The 27,266-nt window shown below is 33.8% G+C and overlaps 1 protein-coding gene across 1 annotated transcript in view; it reads left to right on the forward strand.

Annotated features, from left to right (window-relative positions):
* Nucleotides 1-27,266, forward strand: part of side (motor axon guidance molcule sidestep) — a 225,977-nt gene that overhangs the window by 153,342 nt on the left and 45,369 nt on the right. The window contains exon 9 of the mRNA XM_077440907.1: nucleotides 2,257-2,387. Coding sequence (XP_077297033.1) covers nucleotides 2,257-2,387 — 131 coding nt within the window. The remainder of the gene's footprint in view (nucleotides 1-2,256; nucleotides 2,388-27,266) is intronic.

The raw sequence follows: 27,266 nt of genomic DNA on the forward strand, positions 1-27,266 counted from the left end.
TTATCATAAAACTTTAACAACAAGCTATATAAAGCGGTACTATGTAACCCAATCTGTACTTATATCATCATCATGATCATCATTTACAGCCGTTCACCATCCATTGCTGGATGAAGGCCTCTCCAACACGCTTCCACTCGTTTCTGTTTTGCGCAACTCTCATACTACCCATCTTCCCTGTGGTCTACTTTTTACCCTTTTACATTCTTTCAGGTACCATTCTAGTACTTATTTTTTCTACCTTCCAGCCACGTAGCCCTCCCATTGCCATTTCAATCTCTTTACTCTATCTACTACGTCCACTACCCTTGTCATACTTCTCACCCATGTATTCCGCTTCCTGTCCTTTATTACTTTATTTCGAATACTTTTACTTTTATAATAAATAATATTCACTTGGTAAACTTTACATTTATTTAAATACTGATACTTTATTTATGATGATAAAATTTTGATTTGTGATAAAAATTGATTTATGATAAAATTTGGACATATAGTATTATGAACTTTTAATTGAAAAGTTTTCAGTTGGAAATTGAATGTTGGTGATATTTTTGAAGAAAGATGATATCATTTTGCTTAAAACAGAACTGTCAAGGGTTATTTTTATCTAAAATAAAAGGTGTCTTTTCATCATTGCCTTACTTCTGTTGTGAAATATTTCGGTTGCTTCATTTTCACTTTCCGTATAATAATTATTGGTTACTTCTATCTTCCATTTATGATACTGTTGCGTAGGAGTGGGTGGTGAATCGAAGTAAAAGGCCAAAGTCGTTTCACAGCATCTATTGGTGCTGTGAAAGTAACGAAGCCAGTAAAAAAATTGATAATATTTTTTCTCATTCGCAATATATTAGTTTATCATTGGAAAAAATTATTTTAAGACGAATACATCTAATTAAAGTTGAATAATTTGTTTTTACAAACCTCCTTTATGTTTCATTAGTACGATATATGTATGTATACATATGTACGTATGAAAGTTATGACTTTACATTATTTTTTATGAAAGTAAATATGGTGAAAATTTAAGTTCAATTAATTAGCACCCCATATTTATGTACCTGATATAAATTTTTATAGACAAAATAATTGAAATTTCTTTGACGACTTTTAACAATATTGAGATAATCAAATACAATATCATAAATGTTAAGATCTTGAATTATTTTCAAGATAAGTATTTTAGGACTATAATTTTATACATTTATTTTATTAAATGGTGCTCGACTACAAAAACTGGATGTAAATATATTACGAGTGTAAAAAAAAGTAGAAATATTTAAATTTAAAAAATATTTTGTTTTTTGTTTTTGTAATATCATCTTTTATTTTCTGATGTGCTGTTAAGTACACCGAAGAAAAAATATCGGTTAATTTTCACTTGCCATTTCTTCGAGTGACACAATGTTTTATTTATTTGATGTATTTCATTCGTCATTCATCGATCTACTTAATCTTGGTGAGTTTTGACTCATATTTTCATATCACGTTTTTCACCGAACGATGATTTTGTTTGATAGTATTATCCAGGATGAACATTCACATATTTTCCATTTTATTAATGAATTTAAATTTCAGTAGATGTAGATACATATGTATGTATAGGTATATTGTGTGACAAATTCAATTATGTATGGTAGTTTGCAGGGTGCGATATGTTGTTGTTTGGATGCGTTTGTGACGAACTGAGTATTTTATTATTTCGAAAAGCTTTTCTTCGAATTCATTCGTTTCGTACAAATGTGTCGAATAAATTATTAGAGCGTATTAACTAGAGCCTCTCTCTGCCGGCCGGATTTTCCCGGAAATCCCACTCGGAAATAGTCGTGTTATAATATTATCTGGGGGCGTGTGTGGATGGGAATTTGAGTGTGTTGTTTTATATGTATGTAGGTTTCAAGCTGATGTGCGATATCTTCAATTATAATACCGTATTAATTATTGTATTAAGATATGTTTGAAATTGTATATAGTTGTATTAAAATGGAATTGAATTTAACCGTCTTTATAGTTGGGATTTGAATGATAAATTTGGTATTATTTATTTAATAAATATCTTAGAACAGCAAAACATCGTATAGCATTTCATGATACTTTATAGGTAATTGAGACGGTAGATGGGTTTCATAAAGGGTTGGAGCCTTTAGAAGTTGTTTTTCCTATTATATTCGATAGCTTCATTGTAGCTCCAATTTCATTATGAAAATCAATTAAATATTTTATTAAAAACATATTTTTTTAACTTTTTTATAGACCCTCCAGTGGTAACATTGACCGTGGGTTCCAGTGAAGATCCAAAAACCCTGAAAGAAGGCAGAGACGTGCAACTTATTTGCAACACTGAAGCAAAACCACCAGTCGACAAATACGCTTGGTATAGAGATGTAAGTATATTTTTAAAAGTAACTGTATTAAATAAACCCTTTACTATTCAAGAATAGGTAGCTCTTTAGGTGGAGCGAAAACACTGAACATTGCTAATTAATCACGACCTTTGTGCGAATAGTTTTGCGCCAGACTGTACTGTCGCGTTCCGTGCCTTTGTCCAACTTGCGAAATAATTCGGATATAATTGGTACAATCCCGAAGTGCAAGAATTATTTATAAGGCGAAGTTTGTGCGTAAAAGGAAAGTTGTATCCAAGCCCAAGACAACGAACGAGACCCGCGTGCATAAATTAATAAGTGAACTCCAGATTTTCCCGACGTGACTTTCCGACCTTTCAATTTATCAGAAAATTCCCCGAAAAATTATTGAAATCTCCGGAGGGGATTTGGCAAACAATTGACCGGGTAGGATTGACAAATTGTACAATGGGGGAGTGGGAAATTATTCTACGACGAAGGAGGTCAGCTCTGTGGCGTTTTGTCTTGATCGCGTTCGCAAGCCCTTAAATTCTGGATGCAGATTATGAATGTCATCAATTTCGAGCGAGATTAATGCGAAGCGAACGTGCTAGAAACCCCAGCTACTGCGAAAGGGGTGGGATTTCGAAGCTGGGGGGTGGCGATGGGTGGATGGTTACTAACGACCCTCGGTCCGCCAATCGTGACCTCACAAACAAAACGTACTAACGAGGCTTTTAACGTATTACAGTGTTCTTTGGTTTATTAATTCTACACTGCTCTTTGTATCCCAGTGCTATCTGATATCGTCGACAGGATATTCTATCGTTCATTCGTTTCGGAATAGTTTCAAATGTTAAATTAAAAGTACAACTTTCTATATAAATTTTATTATACATCTTAAAACTTACCATACATTGAGTTGAGATCAATAATTAATCATCGATATCCTTGCTTTGAGGCCTTTGAAAAGAATAAACATACAGTTGAAGGCTTGATTTTTAAAATAATAGTAAAAATATACAGAATATTATCGAGACATCTATGGAATTCGATAAGACTAATATTTCAAGAAATACGTATATTTTAAAGAGTGGGTAGCATATTTATACTATCAGCAAATGCTGGATGAATATATGTAGAAGGAAATTCTCTGGTAGGAAACGATCGATCGAACTCGAATTTTCGATAGACATGAAAGGTTTTTTGCGCATTTGTTGGAACCATTTCAATGAGATCAGACAAATTGGAAATACTTTGGTAGGAAACGATTGATTTGGCGTCACATGTATCCAAGGTCTGGTCAGCAACACCGGGTCAGGGAATGAAGCCATAACTACTCAGTTGAAAGCATTATTTTCATAAATTTTTCGTCAAAATTCGAATATTACTGATTGGCTGTAGGTCACGAGGTTAACTTATTATAATATACATATATGTATGTATGTATGTACGTGTTGTGACCGTTGATATTTCAACGAGTGGTTTCGGAAAAAGAATTGATACATGGATTAAAATAATGTTATATGTTTAATAATAAAAACAAACAGCAACTAGAAGTCGAGGCCGGAATAAGAATAGGAATTGGAGCTGGAACTGAAATATTATAATAACCCGATTCCTATTTCAGTTCCAGTCGGAATCGAATCGGAATGATATAGGAATCGGAAATCGGAATCGCAATTTGAACTAGAATAAATATTGGATTCGGAACCAGAACTGAAATAGGAATCGGGAATCGGAACTAAAATAGGAATCGGGAATCGGAATTGAATAAGAATTGGAACTGGAATCGGAATCGCAATCGGACCCAGAATAATAATCGCAATGGTAACCGGAACTGAAATAGGAATCGTGAATCGGGAGTCGGAGTTTAAATAAGAATCGAGAGTTGAAATCGCAATCGGATACGGAACTGGAATAGAAAACGGAATCGAAATCGAAATTTTAAAATAATTGATATTTATCGATGCATTCGCCACATACAAACACCCCGTCCGTTATAGGTTCGGTGATTATTGTTCACGGAGCGCTCGCCCAAAAGTCACTAAAATCTGTATAACGAAACATCTGGCAGCCGAAAATTCCATCATACTAACGAGAACTCGACTGCCAAATATTCCTTATTCTTTTGTCGAAAAAATTGTCTTTTGGGCGATCGCAATGTGACAAATAATCCAATTACCCGGTTTTAATATAAATTATTTCAAAACAGAAAGGATGTTTGTATGTATGTAAATGGGTATGTGGTGAGAGCATCGACAATTATAGAGATTAAAAAAAATATATATATATATATATATTTTTACATACCTCTTATACAGTTTGGTTTTGGTTTTCGTGTTAGTGGCAATTTTTTATATCTCTTATCCGATCGTTTTCATACTTTGCCATATTGCTCATTTTGGTCATCAATATACGTTAATGTATCGTCTGCCATTACGTTGGAGATAAAATATCGTATACAATGCGTATCAAATATCCACAATTTTGGGTACGGTGACGTCTAGCAAGCTACTATAATCTATCTTCAACCTTTTCGCCATGATATGGCCATATCAGATTTAAATTTTTTAAACGCCTATAATTCACTCTTTATTTTATAAAATTTGCTCTATAGGTTCTCGTTATCTCTAATATATAAATATTTATAGTTTTAACTGTAGCGTTAATGTTTAGCACCAAGTGAGTGACTTATAAGTTAGTATTAATTGTAGCGTATATGTTTAGCACCAAGTAAGTGACCAAGTGGGTTCGATCCGCCATACTGCTGGGTATTTGCGACTCCAAATTGATCGTTTCTTTGATCGAATCGGAGTCACAAATCGAAACGGTTCCTCAAAATGGGTAAAAAATCATCTTTCCTGTTGTCACAAATCTTCTGTATTTATTGAGTGTATAATTTGAAAAAAATATGTACAAAAATCTAAATCCTTACATGTCTCAATGGATTAATTCTGTAATTAATTGTTATTTCGTGTCCTCCAGCTTCTGGAAATACAGTGATTTATGTAAAAATCTTCTACTAAATTAGAATTGATTGAAACAATAAAAAAACGTGAGGTACATTGAAATAACGGATGAGTACTTGCAAAATTTAATACAATCGATGCCTCGACTGGTTAAGGCAGTATTAAGGGGGGGGGGGGTCAACCAAGAATTAAAATAATTGTTATGTGTAGCGACTATTAAAATAAATAAAATGCTATTTTTAATTTTTTACTTATTATCACTTACCTCCTTTACGTTTTTACTTACCTCCTTTACGTTTCACATGGTTTTCGTGTTAGTGGCAATTTTTTATATCTCTTATCCGATCGTTTTCATACTTTGCCATATTGCTCATTTTGGTCATCAATATACGTTAATGTATCGTCTGCCATTACGTTGGAGATAAAATATCGTATACAATGCGTATCAAATATCCAGAATCTCGGATACGGTGACGTCTATGACGGTACGTAAGGCGACCATAATCTATCTTCAACCTTTTCGCCTTGATATGCCCATTTCAGATTTTAATTGTTTAAACGCCTATAACTCACTCTATATTTTATAAAATTTGCTCTATAGGTTCTCGCTATCTCTAATATATAAATATTTATAGTTTTAACTCTCATATGTATATATAAATTTCAAATTTGGCGTCTAGCTTCATGTAATGTAATACACGATTTATATATTGATTTTTGACCAAATATGTCATTTAAAAGTGATCATATCGATTTCTGTCGCGATTTCGGTTCCGACTTCAGAAATTTTCACATATCCATTCATCCAATTGTAACCAATTTCTAGTCTCGTGGACAAATCTGACAACAACAAAAAAACTGAAATTCTCGTATGGACAAAGGTGCATCTGCGCAATAGCAACTACGTGAAAATTCGAATCACATTTCCGGTAATTTCCGATAGGGACACTCTAGGGTTCGTGCCGATAAATCCGCCACGATTGCCGTCGGATCGTCAGGTGCAAAACATCGGGTCCCCGCCGCGTATCCGGAACACGTGAGACGTTAACCGGACGGGGGCCTTATCTGGACCGCGGGCCGCGGCACGCGCGCCCCATTCATCTTTTCCGCGCCATAGAAACCCGGCTCGATTCTGCGTTACGGCGCGCCGCACAAAAGACGACGGTTCCGGATCAAAACCACTCCCCCTCACACCCCCCCCCCGTCCATCCCACAGTTCCGGATCCTCTATTTCTGTCTCCTTCCTTCGTTCCCGGTTTTCCCCTTTCGGTTCGCCACAATTTTACACAGGCGATTCCCAATAAAACCGCATTATTATTGCGGTATTGTGCGGTGCGATAATAGAACGTTTTGAACATTTCGGCCGAATTTATATTATGTGGACAGAGTAAATACTGATTTTGTAATATTGTACACATTGAAATTAACTCTTATGTAAATATATGCATACATATATATGTATGTATCTAGATATGTACAGTAGTGGTCAATGAAAGGTTTCCAGCTTGAAAATATCAATATTTCCTTGTTTTAAGATGTTATTATTTTTATTATTTTATTTTATTTCATACCAGGAAGGCATTACAGGTAAACCCCAATGCGCCTTCCTGGCCAAATTACAAACAATACAGCATTTTTTATTATATACATAAGTCGCTAAATTACGAGACACTGACTTAAACTCGACAATTAACGAGACATCTATGAATTGTACATACATTTTTATTGTAATATTTACATTAATCATACTCAAATAGTGGTGACATAGTGGGTAGGAAGGATTTTTAGCCAATTATTAATCGGGAATCGTTTCAACAATGAAATCAGAGAAAATTGGCAAACTCTGATAGGAAACGATCAACCAGGAGTCACAAATCCTGGTCTGACCAGCAGCATTACAGATATACTCAGAAAAAATCTTTTCAATCGAGGTCAGCTCAAGGGATCGAACTCGGCGCCTCTCAGTGTTAAGCAGAAGCTCAACGACCGAGCCACGCTGCTGCTTGTTATGAAAATTTTTCTCTTGTGCGTTATAGTATATGTTTTTTTTTATTTTATATAGTATAGTATATTATTTTTTTTGTTTATTAAAATGAAGTTTATAATTTTTGACATAATATCAAGTAGCAATACAATTGAATTTAAATGAAACTACCATGTTATTCAAATTATTAGAAATCGGTAATATATGGGAAGATTCGGGAGTGTGATAAATTTTTTTTTCGTGAAATTAACTTATGTATTAATGACATATTTGGCCAAAAAACAATATATATCGTGTATTACATTACATGAAGCTAGACGCCAAATTTGTTTTGTAGAAATAAACAATGCAATTTGAGGTTATGGGTAGCTGTTGAACTAATTGTATGTATGTAAGCTTATTGTAAAAAACTGAATGTATGTAAGCTTATTATAAATCATATTAACAATTAGATACAACATAACTTCTTATTGAATACTTATCTCGCAGATAAAACTCCGTGAAGAGATATACTTTTAGCCGTGAAATGTCAGATTTGACATCTTTGGCCATAAATCAATATCGTGTATTACATTACATGTAGCTAGACGCCAAATTTGAAATTTATATATACATATGAGAGTTAAAACTATAAATATTTAAATATTAGAGATAACGAGAACCTATAGAGCAAATTTTATAAAATATAGAGTGAGTTATAGGCGTTTAAATAATTAAAATCTGAAATGGGCATATCAAGGCGAAAAGGTTGAAGATAGATTATGGTAGCCTTACGTACCGTCATAGACGTCACCGTATCCGAGATTCTGGATATTTCATACGCATTGTTTACGATATTTTATCTCCAACGTAATGGCAGACGATACATGAACGTATATTGATGACCAAAATGAGCAATATGGCAAAGTATGAAAACGATCGGATAAGAGATAAAAATGACCACTAACACGAAAGCCATGTGAAACGTAAAGGAGGTAAGTAAAAAATTAAAAATAGCATTTTATTTATTTTAATAGTCGCTACACATAACAATTATTTTAATTCTTGGTTGACCCCCCCCCCTGAGTTTTTAATACTGCCTTAACCATTCGAGGCATCGATTGTATTAAATTTTGCAAGTACTCATCCGTTATTTCAATGTACCTCACATTGTTTCAATCAATTCTAATTTAGAAGAAGATTTTTACATAAATCACTGTATTTCCAGAAGCTGAAGGACACGAAATAACAATAAATTACAGAATTAATCCATTGAGACATGTATGGATTTAGATTTTTGTACATATTTTTTTCAAATTATACACTCAAAGATGATTTTTTACCCATTTTGAGGAACTGTTTCGATTTGTGACTACAATTCGATCGAAGAAACGATCAATTTGGAGTCGCAAATACCCAGCAGTATGGCGGATCAAACCCACTTGGTTCCCATTCGTTTGTTTATTCGTTTGTTAAATGCACTATGTATTATTCGTTTGTTAAATGCACTCACTATTCATTAGAACTTCTGGGAAAATGTTGAGTCAATATTGTAAATTCGAGTCTGAGATCATAAAGTAGATATTAAATTATTATTGGAACGAAATGTTAATACTACGTACAATCTTATAATTGAAAAGCTATGTCTCAATGTACTGTACAATAAATGTACATGTGTACTAAATTAAAATTAGCGCCTGTTTTATGCAACTTATACTACATATCAAAGAAATAATGTAAACCAGGCGTATATATTTTTTATATATTGTAAAATTATGTACATATGTATATAAATAGATAAATACATATGTGCATAATTGAAAATATAATACTAAGTATTGTCCTTTATATAAGGACTTAATGGGAGTGTCATTGTTGTATAAAGAATAAGGTTAAATGTTGGCGATTTGAACGCACGCGTATTTCGCAACCCGATTGACCTTCTTAGCGCCACAGATAAGCTAACTTCGGCCAACAAAACCTTTTGTCACCGCTAAGAGAGGAGCTTTTGTACTGTGGAAAAGCGAGTGTTTCCACTCAGTCCTCAAAGCTTTAGAGGACCGAAGTTCTAAGCTGGTCCTACTTTGAAACTCAACTGCTCCACAATCGGCAGCTCCTGGGACTTCTCGAGCACACTTCGGCAGAGTTTTCCGGGACTCGAACGATTTTTCCACTATTTAACACGTGGCCGCATCCCGGAAAATCTGCTCCGAATTCAATACACCCCCTGGCAACGGGCCGTGTATATCATACGTACCCGAAACAAAGGTCGATTACGGTGGATTAGCCACGTAATTTCGTTCCCCGTTTAGTTTCGTGAGCCGAAACCATGTACGTAAAAGGCTGGAAGCCAAATTATAAAGCCCTCCGAAATTATAAAGTTTTAACCCGTAACGAAATATGTGTCCGAAACTATTAAATGGGAAAGTTAAATTGAAAATTGAGCTCGCACGTCGTCTGAAAATTAAGCGGGCGCCGAAGGTTGGTGACCGCTGGCCCCCGGGCGAAACCCCGTAATTAATGGGGATATATTAATATAGGCGGCAACTCTCGCTCTAACTGTGTGTTTTCTTCGCGCTTTCCCAATAATAACGGATCAGAGGTGAACTGAAATTAGTCATGGTTGGGTTTAGCGAGCCACGGAAGGTCACACCGTCGTTAATCACTCGGTTTTTTTCTTCACTCTCCTCCCTTTCTATTCCTCACGTCTCTTTCGAGCCTTTCAAATGTGCTCGGCCGAATTGATTTATGCTTTAATCGTACGAAAATTAATTAGTACCCGATTATAAATTGCGTCTCTCTTCCGACCGTCGTCCTTTTCCGATAAAAGTGATGGTGGAATTTTGATTACGCATTATAAATCTTTAGGCTTTTATTTCGATCCGATGCATCTGATGTACGATGATGTATTCTCATTAACATATTATCTTTATAATTGAAATCGTGTAAACAATTACAATTAATGAATGAAAAATTTTAACTGTTTTTGATTAAAAAATATAAAATATAATATAAGTTAATGCGTAAATACGAATCAATTTAAGGGTTATTTTTATCCTTGTTTAGTTTTCGCAATTTAAAATATAATATTTTACAAAGCAATAACTAATTATATAATTGTATACAGGTTGTCCTCGACTTACGACGGTTCGACTTACGGCCGAAAAAAAAATTTTTTTTATTAATTAATTATTTTTCAAAAGTTTATTGATAAATCTCAAGCGGATGTGAGTTATGAAAACGGGCAATTCTCTTTCGGAAGAAATGAAACATCGCAGTAGTTTTAAAAATTAAGTTATGTCTCATTCTTTTGGGATTCGTCACCAGTCGCACGACGGTAACAAACTCATACGGTCGTTACTGTTTATTACATAGCTGTTCGTTATTGTTTTAGGATGTTTATTTTCTCAATTTCGTGTTGATTAGTGCTCAAATTTTTATTTAAAAGAACATTTATAATGTGTGTTAAAGAAACGTGATAATGACTGATAAAGAAACTCTTGTTAAAAAAAAGAGAAAGGTGATAGACTTAGAAATGAAACTTGAAGTGATAAAACAATATACATATACATATATATATATATATATATATATATATATATATATATATATATATATATATATATATATATATATATATATATATATATATATATATATATATATATATATATATATATATATATATATATATATATATATATATATATATATATATATATATATATATATATATATATATATATATATATATATATATATATATATATATATATATATATATATATATACTTGGCATATAATTTGAAATTGTCACATTCAACGGTCTCCACTATTTTAAAAGATAAAGAAAAAAATCGTAAAGCCGTTAAAGGGTCCTTGTCAATCAAATCTAAAATAATAAATAAAAAAAGACTCGGACCCATTCAACAAATGGAAAAATTACTAGTGATTTGGATCGATGACAAGATTGAAAAGCGAATTCCATTGCGTCTCTTGAAGCTTATTATTTAAAAATTACATTTGCGCAAGGCATTGAAGCAATAGAAGAAGGAAAAACTTTTCAAGAATTTTGGAAAAATTATAATATCCTTCATGCTATAAGAAATATAGATAAGGGATGGACCCTTTAACGGCTTAAGAAGTTACTTCAGCATGTATATACGGAATATGGAAAAAACTCACCAATCGATTTGAACCCGTTTCTCTTTGCATATACGAAAAAGAAAAAAATGTCGAGGATATTACTAACCTAATCGTACAATTTAGTGAACATCTACAATTAAACGTAGATAACGAAGACATCAACCAACTTCTTGAAAATGATTCAGAAGATCTAACCAATACAGAATTATTAGATATTGAAACTCAAATGGTTGCAGAAGAGGATATTGATGAAAATGAATCAATCACATCTGCGGAACCGCTGAAAAAAATTGTATTGAAAGAAATGGCTGCTGCTTTTAATTTAATTAATCAAGGAATACAAAAGTTTGAAATGATAGACCCAAACAGAGAAATGTTTTCAAATGTGAACCGCAGGATTCAAGAAAATCTCGCATGCTACCAAGAAATATATAGAGAAAAAAGACAGGATACTGTTCAAACAAAATTAGACACATTTTTCAAAAAAACTCATACGACTGTATCTCAAACTGAAGATGAAGAAATGGATTGTACTTATGTGATAAGTGATGAGGATGTATAATTTATAATTAATAAGTACAGATGATGTAGATGTTTAATTTTTTTTAAATTTAAATATGAATTCATTTGAATTACTGTATTAATAAAAGTAAGTAAAATCACCGCAAAAAAAATATAAATATATTCCTCGACCGAGGTTCAGGAACGTATCTCCGTCGTAAGTCGAGGAATACCTGTATATTACACATTAATATACACGTTTGTGGAAGTGTATAAGCTGTAGGAATCAATACCGAGAATTATACGATGAAAATTTTAATGCATATTTTAATAACAAAAAAATAAGGAGCGTTATATACTTGGCACAAGGGGAAAATACAGGAAACGGAATAAGTGAATGAGTAGTATGACAAAGGTTTGGGATATAGTGGACAGAGTGAAGAGATAGCAATGGCTGACCCACGTGGCTAGAAAAATGAACAAAAGAAGTGCTAGAATGGTACCCGAGAGAGTGCAAAAGGGTACCATTAGTATAGGGTGTGTTAGTATGGTTATTCGAGATTCTGTCATAGAATCTACTGGTAAGTTTGTTAGTAATGTCTGTAACAAAGGAATATTATTTATGACATGCAGTTTTTTCAAGTTAGTGTATGTACATATATATGTATGTATGTATGTATAGTGATGTACGGAAAGCAATGGAGTAAGCATGCTTACATGTTTATCTAAAAAGCATGGAGGTGTCCTTCGTCCTTCGTCAATTTTCAGAGATTTTCCCTGTAGCGGGGTTTTCCGGTCGATCAATTTAATTATTTCCCCCAACCGACGGAAAAACCGGTCGCGGTCTGAGCGTTTGGCAGTTTGGCGTGTTTTTGGCCGCGAGTTAAATTCGTTTTTTCGACGGCAGCAGGCTTTAGAGGTCCCACGAGTCCAGTTGGACCACCGCCCCATCATCCCCTTCCCCCCTCTAGTCTCCCTTCATCTCCAACTTGGCAAAAAGTGCCCTCCCACCGTCTCCGATTTGGAGAAAATGCGAAAAGAGCAAGAAGAGCGGGGAAGATTCGGCTTCGACTCGTGGTCTGAGGAATGCATTAACTGATGTTTTGCATAATGTAATTTTTTTCCCGGGTCCCGAACTCGGAAAGTTTGCACACTCGTCCATCCCCTTTCCTCTCCCATTTCCTCCATTCCCTTCTGGTGAGTGGTGTGGGAATACGCAATAAACGAGGCTTTCTCAACATTCGCTTTCGCGCTTTGCTTTCCTTTTATGGCTGCCCCCCCCCCCCTCTCTACTCTCTGTTAAGCTCAATCCGACCCTGTAAATAAATGATGTGCAAAATTAGCGCACTTTAAATTTATGCCAGTCGAATATATGTACATATGTACATATATACGTTGTAAGGTTTTAACAGATTAAACTAGCAATATATGTACATTGCCAAATTTCAATATACTTTATCGTATCTGATTACTAAAATATTTATTACGGTGCTTTTTTTCATAATGAAACGAATAAGTTCAAATTTACATACATAGTTTGAATCGAAATTCATCCATACTAGACCATCAACTTGAATTGTACAAAAAAAATACAAACAAATTTGAAGTTCTTGTGTGATTTGTCGTTAATCTGGTGCTAAATATTGTCTCGCTCTTCTCTCGTCTTACAGATTGCTCTAATGCGACGAGTATACTGTACAGACCAAGAAACACAACAAATAATATATAAATACATCATTATTATATATATTTTTACATTATACACGATGTATATGGTCAAACATTGCAAAGTGCATTGCAAGCAGTTTATACAATACGAATATATACGACCATCATCCACACTTTTGCAGATTTTTTTATACAAACCAATGAACCCTGAGACGTTGAATAGATAGGATAGGGATTGCTAATTTTGCAGGAACAGTTTCAATAGGAAACGATCTACCTGGAGTCAAAAACTAAAATCTGGCCAGAAGCAACCAGTGGTATTCGAACCCATGACCACTCTGTTCGAAAGCATTTTTATTTTTTTTTCACATGTATACCAGGAAGGCCTTACAGGTAGCCCCAATGCACCTTCCTGACCAATTACAAACAATGCAGCAATTTTTATTATTATACCAGTCACTGAATTACGAGACACTGAAAAACTCTCAAATTAACGAGACATCTATGAATTGTACATAAATTTTATTGTACATTAATCAATCTCAAATAGTGGTGACATAGTAGGTAGTAAGGAGCCAATTTTACCGGGAACCGTTACAACAATGAAATCAGAGAAAATTGGCAAACTCTGATAGGAAACTATCGACCTAGTGTCACAAATATCCAGGTCTGACCAGCAGCACTACAGATATAAATTCTTTTCAATCGAGGTCAGCTCATGGGATCGAACCCGGCGCCTCTCGGCGCCAAGCAGAAGCGAGCTATGCTGCTGGCTATATTATATTATATTATATGCAAACCACTAGTATATGCTGCTGGTTGACCTTTAAAACAGCTTGAATGATGTATATCCATGGTTTATGTATGTATATATTTGTACTGAACGAATAAAGCTTACCATAAATTACAGTAAACTTTGAACATTTTTTCGAAATTGTAGTTGAATGCAGAATTACACTTCGACAGAATGGGCTGCCTTCAATTATGTATAGTTAATCTCCAAATCCCTTCAGTGCGCTTCCCACAATTCGATATTGCATTGCATTCTACCACCAGATGCAGTATCGTAGTCGTCGTGCATGTAATATGCATTGCACATTGTCAAGGTGCATATTGCAATTGTAATGGCCGCGTTCCGATTTGCAGTCATCGAACGCGATTAATGAACAATTCGCGTGTAATCCCCGGGCTTATCTGCAAAGTGTTGGCTCTCTCAGTTGGACGTCCGATTTGGTATAGTATAGTGGAGTAATAGGGAGCTGGGGTATCTTACGACGGGAAATGCCATCCGTATAAATAATCGCTGATCCCCTTTTGTTCTGTGGTCGAGTTTTGCTCGAAACTTAGTCAATATTTCACCGGGGGGCTCGGAGCTTAGTGCCGGATTATTATCGAACGTTCCATACCCGACGGCGTGCCGTTCCTGTCATTTTTATTATTGCATAATTTATTAATTGGAAATAACGAGTGCTGTAGATGATATCTCTATATGGTCTGGCTCGTCTGTGAGAAACGATGTTTTCGGTTTTTTGAGTTCGTGCGGGGGAAAAGTCGGTTTTAAATTTGATGAGATTTTGAAGTGATCCGTTGAAGAGTAGGATGGGACAAAAGTCATTGGGAGTGATGTGGCATAGTTTGTTTTATGTGTGGATGAATATGCAGGATGTGTCGCTGGGGAATAGGGATGTTCAAGTGAAAATGTATATGCATGTATAAACATATGTATGTAGGTATTATTTTATTATTTATATAATGTTTAAGAGGGATAAGAATTTTATAATAAATAAAATTCCATTTTGAAAAATTATATTTCCACTATTCTTGTGGATTAATAACAAAAATTCGTTTATTTTATCGAGGTAAGCCAGATATCAATAGAATTTTTGAAGAATAGTCGAAATATGATTTTTCTAAGTGGAATTTTATTTAATTCTCATATAAAGACAATTTAATATATATTCCCTATTAATTCAATTCAGATTCGTGTAAATACGAGTAAATAATAGTACCAGATGTTAACTCGCAATTTTACCGATTTAAAATTCAGCACACTTCCAATTAACGCTTTTAAACGAAAACAAAAAATAGTGTGGCTAGAACATTATTCCAATAAACATGTTTCAATTGGAAAATACTCAATATAAAATAGTATTAACAGTGGAAAAATATCCCAAGTGAAAATGCGTACTTTTGACTTTTGATTTAAACTGGACGACTACTTACAGAGATTTTAAAGCTGAAAGTAATACAAATGAAAGATAAAATACCTGACTATAGATTTCAATATTCTTTTTGAACAGAAAGTTGACAGATTTTGAGGCATCGACCGAAAAACACCAAGATATACAAAAATCGCGCGATTTAAAAAAATACATATATCTCCGAATCTCGAGCCAATCAACATTTTTTATTACCAGATTCGTGTTTAATGGGCATAGATCTATAAGAAAAGTCATATCTCGTCTCTGAAACATTTTTCGTGTCGAACAGTGTTATCAAACCCCTTGGGTACATCGGCTTCGCCGCCTTTCCCAAGTGTTCTTAAATAAATAAATTTGTCTACATACATATTTATATGTATATATGTATATGCATCTTTGTACTCGGACGCTAATATAAATTCAAAAATGTCACTTTCAGAAGGAGAACAAATTCAAGCTTGATCCATATATGGTATTTTATAAGTTTTCATAACTGTTATAGAAAAAAATGAATGGTGAAAATTTTAAATCACTATTACATTTTTTTCTTTAATCGTTTGTGAGGGTACTAAAATAGTTAAACGTTCGTTATGGAGCAGCGCGCGTTCGTGTCAAGGGCTTCACTCGAAACCCCTCGCATCCTCCAATATGGAATGAAATGGAAATATCGGCATAAAAGTAAACATAAAGTGAATAAAAAAGTGAATCCACCATAACGGATAGCTCTTCCGAGTAGATAAAAAGGTGGATGCGGGGTTAGGTGTGGGCGAAAGGCGGTAAGAGACTAAAGCACTCGTAAAAAAAGAGCATTCGGATTCAATATCCCACACACGCCGCTTGTCACACCACCGGATATACCTCGCCGCATTTATATCCGGTTTTTATATTTGTATATATGCGATTTTCTATTTTCCTTTTGTTCTTTCAAATATTGAAATGCGGTGGTAATAATGGAGTTGTAATTGAGACTCGGTGTAATTCAATTTATGCATAAATAATTTCTGGAAGATATTATTTTGTTATATATAGGGTTGCCATAATTGTCAAGCATTGTTACGGGACATTTAAGTGGTACATAAATAAAAAATGGAAAAGTATGTAGGTAATAGTTTATTTTAAAAAAATAGTCTTTTTTAGCCCAATCGTATTTTAACGATGATTTAACTCTTTTAATTAAATCGTTTTCCTCTTTTACATGATGATAAAGTTGGGCACAAGTCATTATTTTAAAATTATACTGGCAAACCAAAATTGCCTCAACTGTCTCAACTGCCAGCTTATTTCTTTCATCCGACCATTGTGTTGACATCAGGGAAAATATTCACTCCACATTGGCATTGTGGGCTGGAATGGCAAATATATACTCACATAGTTTTATTAAACACGTCTTCTGTTCCATATGCTTGGTATCTCTAAAAAACTTCAGCCATTTCTCTTCCATAATCAATTTCAGCGTTGTCTCCCAGTTTTCGTTGGTATTATTTTTATTTAAATAATCTTTTAAATATACGAACTGGTTGAAAAGAAGCTCATTGTTTCCAACATCGATGTTCCTTACTTGCAAATATTCAAAAGTTCGTTCTATTTCCCTCCATCCAGGAACTTGCTTGAGAGTCATCCAATCGAAAGCATTAAATTTTTTGAATGATTGGGACCACTTATCAATGTATTCCACGGCAGTGTTAAAGAAATCGACAGTCTGTTTTTCGAAAGTTTCCACTTTGGCACTGTTTCCAGAATCAAGCTTTAAGAGATTCAAGATTTTTTTCTCTCGATCATATGTCGTTTTGTCTCTTCTAATAAAGACTTTACTTCCAGGACTGTGATGTACTAAATATTCATAATACATGTTATACTAAATATTTACTAAGACGATCTAAAGCAGATTGTGTTTGGTTAAGCTTTGTTTAAACCTGAAGGGTATAGACATCTTCTTATAGTACCCATATAGTAATCACCGAGACTCTTCACAAGTGTGCTAGTATGGTAAATGGATATTTATATGTGCCGTTATATTTGAAAGTGTCAAAATTCCACTTTTCTTCATTTCAAGAAATATTTAGCAAATAATTCTTATAAATGTTCATAATACATTTTATACTTAATATTTACTAAGACGATCTAAAGCAGAATATGTTTGGTAAAGCTGTGTTTAAACCTGAAGGGTATAGACATCTTCTTATAGTATCTACATATGTATATAGTTATCACCGAGACTCTTCACAAGTGTGCTTGTATGGTAAATGGATATTTATATGTATGTACGTGCCGTTATATTTGAAAGTGTCAAAATTACACTTTTCCCTTTTTCACGAAATATTTCACAAAACATTTACCAAAATGTTTTAAGTTGAAAAATACTGATTTCCTGCTTTTCTGGGATTTTGAACAGTTTGTGAATTAAGTCAAACATTGGATGCAACTTTTAAATATAACGGCTCAATTATATGTGTCTGGTGATAACATGTATGTAGGTTATCGGAGATTATTTTAATCTTTTTGTCTGGTAGTCTGTGCTCATCATTACTTTCATAATTAAATGTGATGTATGTATGTATGAGTGAAATTTTGATCTTCTCTCTTCCATTTGGGCCTCGCAGGGATTCTTTGTATTTGCGGCTGGTTCTCATATATTGGTGCTGGATATACATATGTAGGTGCAAGAAATTCCCTACTTTGTATTTTATTATTTGATATTTTTAATTTATCAGCTATTATTATAATGCTATTGTTTTTTTTTATGATTATGTATAAATTTATTTTTTGTCTGTATATTGTTTATATTTTTATTTTCTTCATGTTTCTGTATTTTTTCGACCATTGTGGTGCATTAGGGATTCCTGTAATGCAACAAAGGTCCAAACTAAAACTTAAATAAAACTACGAAACCTGAAATAAGTCATTTCGGTAGAAAAAAATGTCTGAATATTAATAAAATATTATTTCATATAAGTTTCTTTCAATTTTTTAGACGATTCTACGTTACCTACCACTATTATTAACTGATCGATTCAAAAGAATATAGAATACAATAAAAGTAATCTTCTTCTAAGTATTTTTAAATGCAATTTTACCTTAAATTTATGTTGTATTGAATCATTTATATTTAACATGTTTGTCTTCAAAAGGTATTGAAATCTGTATTTATGTCACTAAATTCTACATATTTATTTTTCTCGAGTCAATAGTTTATCATCATAATCAATTTGTACTAGAATATACATAAAGGGCGTACGGGACAAATTTATGTTTGATTTTTAAATGCTTTTTATTATTACTTAATTATGTTCACAGTACATCTTATAACTATTTTAATAGCTACTGATCTACTGATCATTTTCTATTTTACAATTTTAATTTAATTTTGTTAGTAATCATAGTATTATATTATTATAATGTCAATGTACAGCATAATGGGAAAAAGAGCTCAAAAACTTATTAACAATTCTTCTACAAATTTATGTACTCTTTATTGTATGTACCTACATATTTTATACTTTATCTACTGTTCCTTAATTATCAATATAATGGGGCGATCCATTTGACGACAATGTACAAAACTGTTTCGCTACATTGCGGTTACTTAAAAATGTGTCAAACTAAAGCAGTTGTGAAAGAATTCGAGTGCATTATCAACGATAAAAAAAAGCACGGAAACAAGTACCGGTGGCCCAAACGAGAGGAAATAATGCAGCTGGAGATACGAGGAAATGTTCCATCATAGTTGGAAGTAGTTGAAGACGAGAGGGTCGGTGTGGGGGAGAGCGGGCCGCCGGAGCGGAAAAGCTCGCGAGTTTTTCCGCGGGGTGAAGTGGCCGTGAAGATAACTAATGCCCCAGTATTCTTCAACACTTGTAGGCGCTTTTTTCCCTATCCGTCTGCGCCTGAAAGCGACTTCTTTTTCCGCGTATGCAAAGTTCAAAGTTGCGGCCGGATATAGGAGGAGGGTGAATCGTAGTCGACTGGCGAAAAAAAAAAAAAAAAAAAAACACCTCGCAGTATGAAAAAAGTTCAGAGCTTCGCTCCCTGGGAGCTTTTGACAAATTGGTCCGGGCATTAAGAGCGTCTTCTCCATAAATATGGAAAGCCGTTCGGCGAGCTTCTAACGAAATAAGAGCACATCTCGAAGGGCGTATACAATTGCGCGTTTTGAACATCCACCCCCCCCTCCTCCCATCACTTCTTCGCCGCTAACATGTTAAAATATTATTCCTAATTTGAGACACTTTTTGACTCGCAGGGGTGTATCGCTCAAATGCGACGTCGAAACGAGGACATTAAGCAGAGAAAAGATGACTCAAATTTAGAACGCGACATACCTAATGTTATGATCCGTTGAAATTGTGATAATTGAGTCGGAATTGAGCACTTTTAACCGTTTAAATTCAATATAATATATGAGCCTATAACGGCTCATATATTGATGGTATTCAAATAAAACATATGTATTCACAGATTTTACTAAAAATCTGATTTATTCATACATATGAGCCGGTTACCTGACAACTCGTTCACAGATTTTCCGTAAACCGAGGATGGGCTCGTCTGTTCACCGATAACAGACGGTCTGTGAAAGAGGTGGCTGCATACGTAATGGCATAAACGAGATCTTGGTGAACAGACGGGGTGAGATAGGGATGGCCGTATACGTAATGCCTGGAGCGCATCCTCGGTTTACGGAAAATCTGTGAACGAGTTGTCGTGTCACCATATGAGCCGTTATATTTGAATGTCTCTTAAGTCCACCTTTCTTTATGTAAAAAAATATCTCGCAAACTATTAAATATAATGTTTTGCGTTTAACAATATTTAAAAATACTGGTGACCTGTAATACGTTTATGCTGCTTTTCCGAGAATCTTGACATTTCGAATTAAATTAACCAGCAGAACAGACGAGTGGTTAGCATGTAATGTTTTGAACAAAGTGGTTACTGGTTCAAATCCCACTGGTTTCTGATCATGGATTTTTACTCCAGGTCGATCGTTTCCTATTAGAGTTTACCAATTTATCTGAATTTCATTGAAACGGGTCCAAAAAATTGGCAATCTTAGCTATTTTATCGTAAATCGAGTTTTCAACAATTTCTAATTTCGCTTAATTGTATAAAATGCTGCAAATTTACAAATTTGACCATACACGCCTCTGTGGATGTTAATTGATATGTATTTACTTTGTATACTACTTGTATCAAATGTACAATGTTTCTGACAAGGGAAGGCGTATTGGGGTTACCTGTTAGGATGTTAATTGATATGTATTTACTTTGTATAATACTAATAACACTTGTATCAAATATACAACGCTTCTGGCCAGGAAGTCGCATTAGGGTTACCTGTTTAGACCTTCCTGGCATAAATTAAAAATAAAAAATAATAATAAAATAAGTGATAAAAATTTGTGGATTAAATCAAACATAAATAGTGTATTTGGAACTGAAAACGGGACGACAGCCACTTTCAAATATAACAACTCATTTTATGTGATGATGTCTGTAACGTTCACGATTTAGATCAATAAAGTTTTGTTTTTAAAACTTTCATATTTGTTTGCATACAAAACAAATCAATCGGGCTATATATATATATATATATATATATATATATATATATATATATATATATATATATATATATATATATATATATATATATATATATATTAAATTACGACTTCTATTTAGCTATTCCCTAATTCAATTGATAATTCAATTGATTGGAACTAATTGCTCATTCAACATACTAATTGATTTGTGCTATTTGCCAATTGTCATATGTTATACGGGTAATTTATGTGCATATCGTTTGCTATACTCGAGCTAATACAAAACTGTGCTGTAATACGTTCGTAAGGAAAATTCGTAGAATATTCAATAATTCCGACGTTATATATGTATATATATATATATATATATATATATATATATATATATATATATATTTTATTTTATTTTATTTTTTTTTTTGTGCCATCTTATCGATTCCCGATAAATTATCACCAGCGATATCGTTGCTCTTCAGATCTTGTACGGGCACTACGGAATCATCACTCCGTCCCCAAAATTGTGAATTGGGCTTCTGAATCTCTTACATTCAGAACACCAATTCGTGAGGCTTTTTTCGCTTTAAACGCCTCTGCTGGTGAGTTGTGTCCAATAGCTGCAACGCTTCTATGTTAGGGTGACGGTGCAGTCTCAACTCGTGCCTCCCGGCGCATTCTCGGATGACTTCTTTTACTTTTTTTGATTTTAAGGTCCTTGTGGATCTCTTCATTTGTGACGAAGCGATATGCATCGGTGATAATCCTCAAAAACTGGTTTTGACATCTTTGCATTTTTTCGATATTGGATGGCTTACTGCATCCCCACAGTTGTATGCCATATGTCCATATTGGCTTCACGATTGCCTGGTATATCAGTTTTTTGCATTGTAGGTCTAATTTGGAGTGTCTTCCTATTAGCCAATGCATTTCTCTTTGTTTCATTCGAATCTGTTCTATTTTTTTTTAATGTGATGCCTCCACGTAAGCCTTGAGTCAAGATGCAGTCCTAAATATTTGGCTGACAAAGCTTGTGGAACTTGGATTCCGTTTATGAAAGTCTGAGTGCTGACACTATTTCGTCGCAGTGCAAATGTGACCTGCATTGATTTTAGCTCGTTGAGTTTCATTTTCCAGTCCTTGGTCCATTTGCTGATCTTGTCCAGTGCACGCTGCAGGCGTTCAAATGCTTCCTCCTGCGACTCGCTCGATGACATAATGACTGTGTCATCTGCAAATGTGCCAATGAATGTCTCTTCGCTTGTCGGGATGTCAGCAGTGTATATCAGGTACAGTATGATATACACTGCTGACAATATGAACCTATAATATTGATCAGTAGACGAGTGTTCGCGCATATATTATACATAAACAATCGGATGGATTTATTTTGCATAAAGGTAAAATCTATAATCCGTATCCAAACATATCTTTTTCTACGTAGTATCGTGAAATATTCGTGTTTCTACGGTAACGCGGTTCCCGTAAGTATTCTTTCGGGTTCCTCTCACTTACGTAAGACGTACATACGTACACGTACATTTTCCACTTATTCCTTTATGCAAATATCGTCGGTGCGCCCGGAACCCGGCGTCGGTTCAGAACCGAAAACTTCCCGCGCGAATGATATATCTCGACCATTAATATCAAAACGATATTCAATTTATCAACAGGCATTTGCGAGCAACGAACGACCCGCGCCCTCCATCCCTTCCCCCCCTCCCTCCCTCTCCTCTTTTTGAATCCGTGAAAAAAGCGTCTATAGGAGAGCCTCCTCGCGATATTTTTCCGATTGACGTCGCCAGAGGAAAAGCGCGCTCGGGAAATCCTATGAAAAACGCTGCGCGATGTTCGCAATCGATTCCGGTACATACTTATAAGTTATTGTTGTTCAATCATTGCTCTACATACATCTTAACCAGCAGCGTGGTCTAGTGGTGAGTATTGAATTCTTTCGTGTTTGATGTCACGGGTTCGATTCCCACTTAGAGTCTCGTTGTTGGCCAGACCTTGGTTTGTCGAGGTCGATCGTTTCTTATCATAATTTGCCAATTTTTCCGATTTTCATTGCAACGTTTTCTGTAAAATTGGCTTTTCCTTCCAAATTTTCTGCTGCAAACCTTGAGTTATTGTTATATCTCAAGTTTCGCCAGATTTCTCAGCATAGATGTCTTTGTGGTTGTTTATCGAATGTAAAAATTCGTATTGTTACATGAAAAATGTTATTAATCGTATTTATACGATGTTTGTAATATCTGACCATAGATGTCAGGTATTGTTTCGATTTACATGTATATGTATGTAATACTTATGTATTTAGATGTCTCGTTAATTACGAATTTTCAATATCTTGTAATAAATTAACCATAGTGACGACCTGGAGCTAATCTGTAATGTCACTTTGGCGAAATTGTAAAAAATAAATAAAATAAATGCATATATAACGTGTGGTAGAAACATTGGAAATATTTTTTAATAATAACACTAAGCAAAAAAAAAATTAGCCGAGCGGAGACTTGTTCAATCTTTATTAAATTTAACCGATTAAATTCAAACATGCAATGATTTTGCTTGCATTCTTCTCGTTAATGAGATATGAGTGATTAAAAAATGTGTGATTTTTACAAATTTTTGGCTTTTGCAGTCAATAACTCAAAATCTATGATTACTGTGGCAATAATAAGTATTAAAATTAACAGTCGGTTGTTTTTTCTATTGATTTTGATTTTTTATTGCTTTAAAATACTGTTGCGTAGGGGTGGGTTGAAGATCCAAATAAAAAGCCAAAGTCGCTTCACATTTATTGGGTGATTAAGGAGATCCACGCACTGCCAGTGCTCCGTCCAGAATGCCTTCATATGGCCTAAGTACCTGCTTATAAAGGGCAGGTCGCTCACTGCATCTTCCTCGACGCGTTTGTTTGCCTATTGTTATAATCACGTACTAAATATGCAGTCCCACGGTATCGCGCTGTCAGTTCTGAGAACTCTAGCGGAAAGTGGCTGGGTGCCGTTACCGACCACTAAGTCTATTCGGGGGTCTCCATTGTTAGCCGACATCACTTTAGCCTGGAGATAATCCTCGAAAACTAATTATAACGGCGGCTCTTTTTGGCATATGCTACATTACTTATTTAGTTATTTAATTATTTAATTAATTATTTAGCAAATTTTAAAAAGTCAAAAATATAGTTTTTTTCTTTTACACTATTTTCCCGTAATATTATGAGCTTCATTCGCTTAATTTCGCATTTGATTGGTTAATGCTTTTAAATAGAGATTTTAAAAATGCGGTTGTTTAAAAATTTTAAAAAACAAGAGCGAGATGCAGAATGGAGTGCGCATCACTCCATCTCCCTCGCTCACCGTCACTTACCAGCGATGAGCTTAGAACATTTCATATTGTAATTTAAATTCATTTACAGCTTAAATTAGTACGTTCAGATTAAATAAAAATAGTATTGAAATTGTTCTATTGAAATTAAAAACCAACACTTGTATACTTAGTGTAATATAGAAAATAGGAAAAAAAATATTTTTGACCATTAAACTTCGCTAGATAGACATATTTTAAAGCAATAAAAGTCAAAATCAATAGGTAGGTCAAACTTAGTGAAGATTTGTTAGTCTCGGCTCCAATAAGTAAAAAATGTGATTTTTTTTTTGTATATTTCGTACTTACTTACTTTATCTAGAAGTAAGGGTTTTTTAATATATTTTGATAAGTTTTTTGAAAGAATTTGCAATAAAGATATGAATAATAAAACATCTAAAGTAGATACTTTGAATAAATATATAGGTATATATATACATATATGTACATATAATATATCGTAAAAGTAGCTTCATGGTTCAGTGCAAAATTATAGTCATAAAACCCAGCGAATCGCAGATCCACATTTACCTATCTTTAACCAAATGAAAATCGGTGTGTGTATAGATTGGTCATTATTACAAGTTAACTTATACCTATATATATACATTAGTAAATATGTACATATGTATATTGAATGTTTTTTTTGTTCTTCATACAAAGGTATTTTGGTTTTAATTTATTTTTTGAAATGTATGGCCGTATAATTAAATATATTATTATCAGACATAAAAAGATCAAAAGTTGTGACTATTCGTTAATTGAAAAGTTTTCCAATATGTATATTATATTTGTTTTTATTCATAGCTTAAATTCAATAAACATCGATTTGTCAGTTGGGGAGTTTTTTCGTATGGAGCGCTTCAAAAATAACCGAATAAAACGCTCAACGCACCACTCCAGAGCAACATATTGCCTTCCATTCTGAAAATTTCTCATAAGGGCTGAAGCCGGAGTATGCGAAGGCTAAAGAAGAACAGGGAAAAAATCCCTCGCTCTTGCGCGTTCGAAAACCAACCCTCCACCTCTCAATTTTTGCGTACCCTCACCGAGTATCGTTTTATTTTATCGTCTGGTTTTTCTTTTACCCGGGAATATATGATGTGATTTAGTCCTTCCATATCCTTTCGTCATTTACATCTTTATTTTGTCAAGGGTTCGCCTCTTATTACGGGTTATTTCGTAATATTTTTTCATATCACTTTCGGCGCGCACATTTTCAGCTCTGAAAAACGCGAAAGAAAACCTCCACCCCCCACGCATAATACACTGTAACACTATGGATACATAAGAAACTTAATATTTTCAGTTTCTCGGCTCCCGCTTCTTATTTTGGTGTCCTTTTTTTTATATCCAACATCCACCCCTTCTCCTAGGGGCGCTCACCCCGTTTAGGCGCACTTTTTTCCCAGCAAAGCCTACGAATAAATAAAAAAATATATATTTTATACATAAATATACGTTTGCGGGATAAGCGTTAAATCCGTGTGAAAATCAGACAAAATTGAAAATATTTTTCATTAAAACTACATACTACATGTACAAACTATTTTATTTTTTCCATATATATCAATGTTTTTTTTATTTATTGCTGAAAGTTATCTATCAATATTAAATACACATCAAGCTATGGAGAATGCTCAAATAGGATATGCACGTTCGGTCGTTCGCTATCGAATGCGGCAAACTCGATTTGCAGAAATTTGCATCGAAACGCATCACGTATAATCTGTTTACCGAGTAAACGTTTACAAAACTGTACAAACAAAAGCGTTGTTTTATTTTATTTCGCTATTTTTTTAGCGAGTTGAATACAAGATACATACATATATCGCTTAATTCCAATTCTGTTTCGACGTACGGCTTTTATATGTGTTAAAAAATTATATCTACCGTTGCAATACCAGGGTTGATTTTATTAAACAAAGCTTATGTTTATATTTACATGTATACTGAGTGAGACTTGTGTTTATAAAATGTATTTATTGAATTCAACATATTTTGTTCTTCAACAAAATTATTAAGGAATGAAACTTTATAGTTATGTACATATTATGTTTCAATTAAAGGTAATGGAATTTCAAAACAGCTTCTACGTGCATGCACTTGATCGAAAATAGAGTAAAATAACCGCATGCAAATATAGGTGCATGTAATGGATATTATAATCACGTTTCTACCTATGACATAATTCGCATATAAATATGTTTGTAGATATTTGTAGATAATGTGTTACGGGCTATTTTCGGTATAAAATATTTTATTATAAAACACATTTATTTAGTTATTTTTTTATTTTTACAATAAGTACATAAATGGTGATTTTGAACGCGAATAAATATTGTTGCAATCAATTTTTGATCTACCTGAAATTGTTTTGAAATTTTCGACACAAGCACAATATCCTATCAATATTTAAGGTGACCTTTCCCCTCACAAAAAAATTACAATAGACAGTGATAGACAGTGATAGTGAAAGGCTAAAAAATGAAAAAGAGGACAAAAAAAAGTTTTTTAAAAACATACCTCTTGTATAATTTGTATATAAAATTATTATT

The sequence above is a fragment of the Arctopsyche grandis genome, chromosome 11 (genome assembly GCF_051622035.1).
Source record: "Arctopsyche grandis isolate Sample6627 chromosome 11, ASM5162203v2, whole genome shotgun sequence".
Taxonomy (NCBI): Eukaryota; Metazoa; Arthropoda; class Insecta; order Trichoptera; family Hydropsychidae; genus Arctopsyche; species Arctopsyche grandis.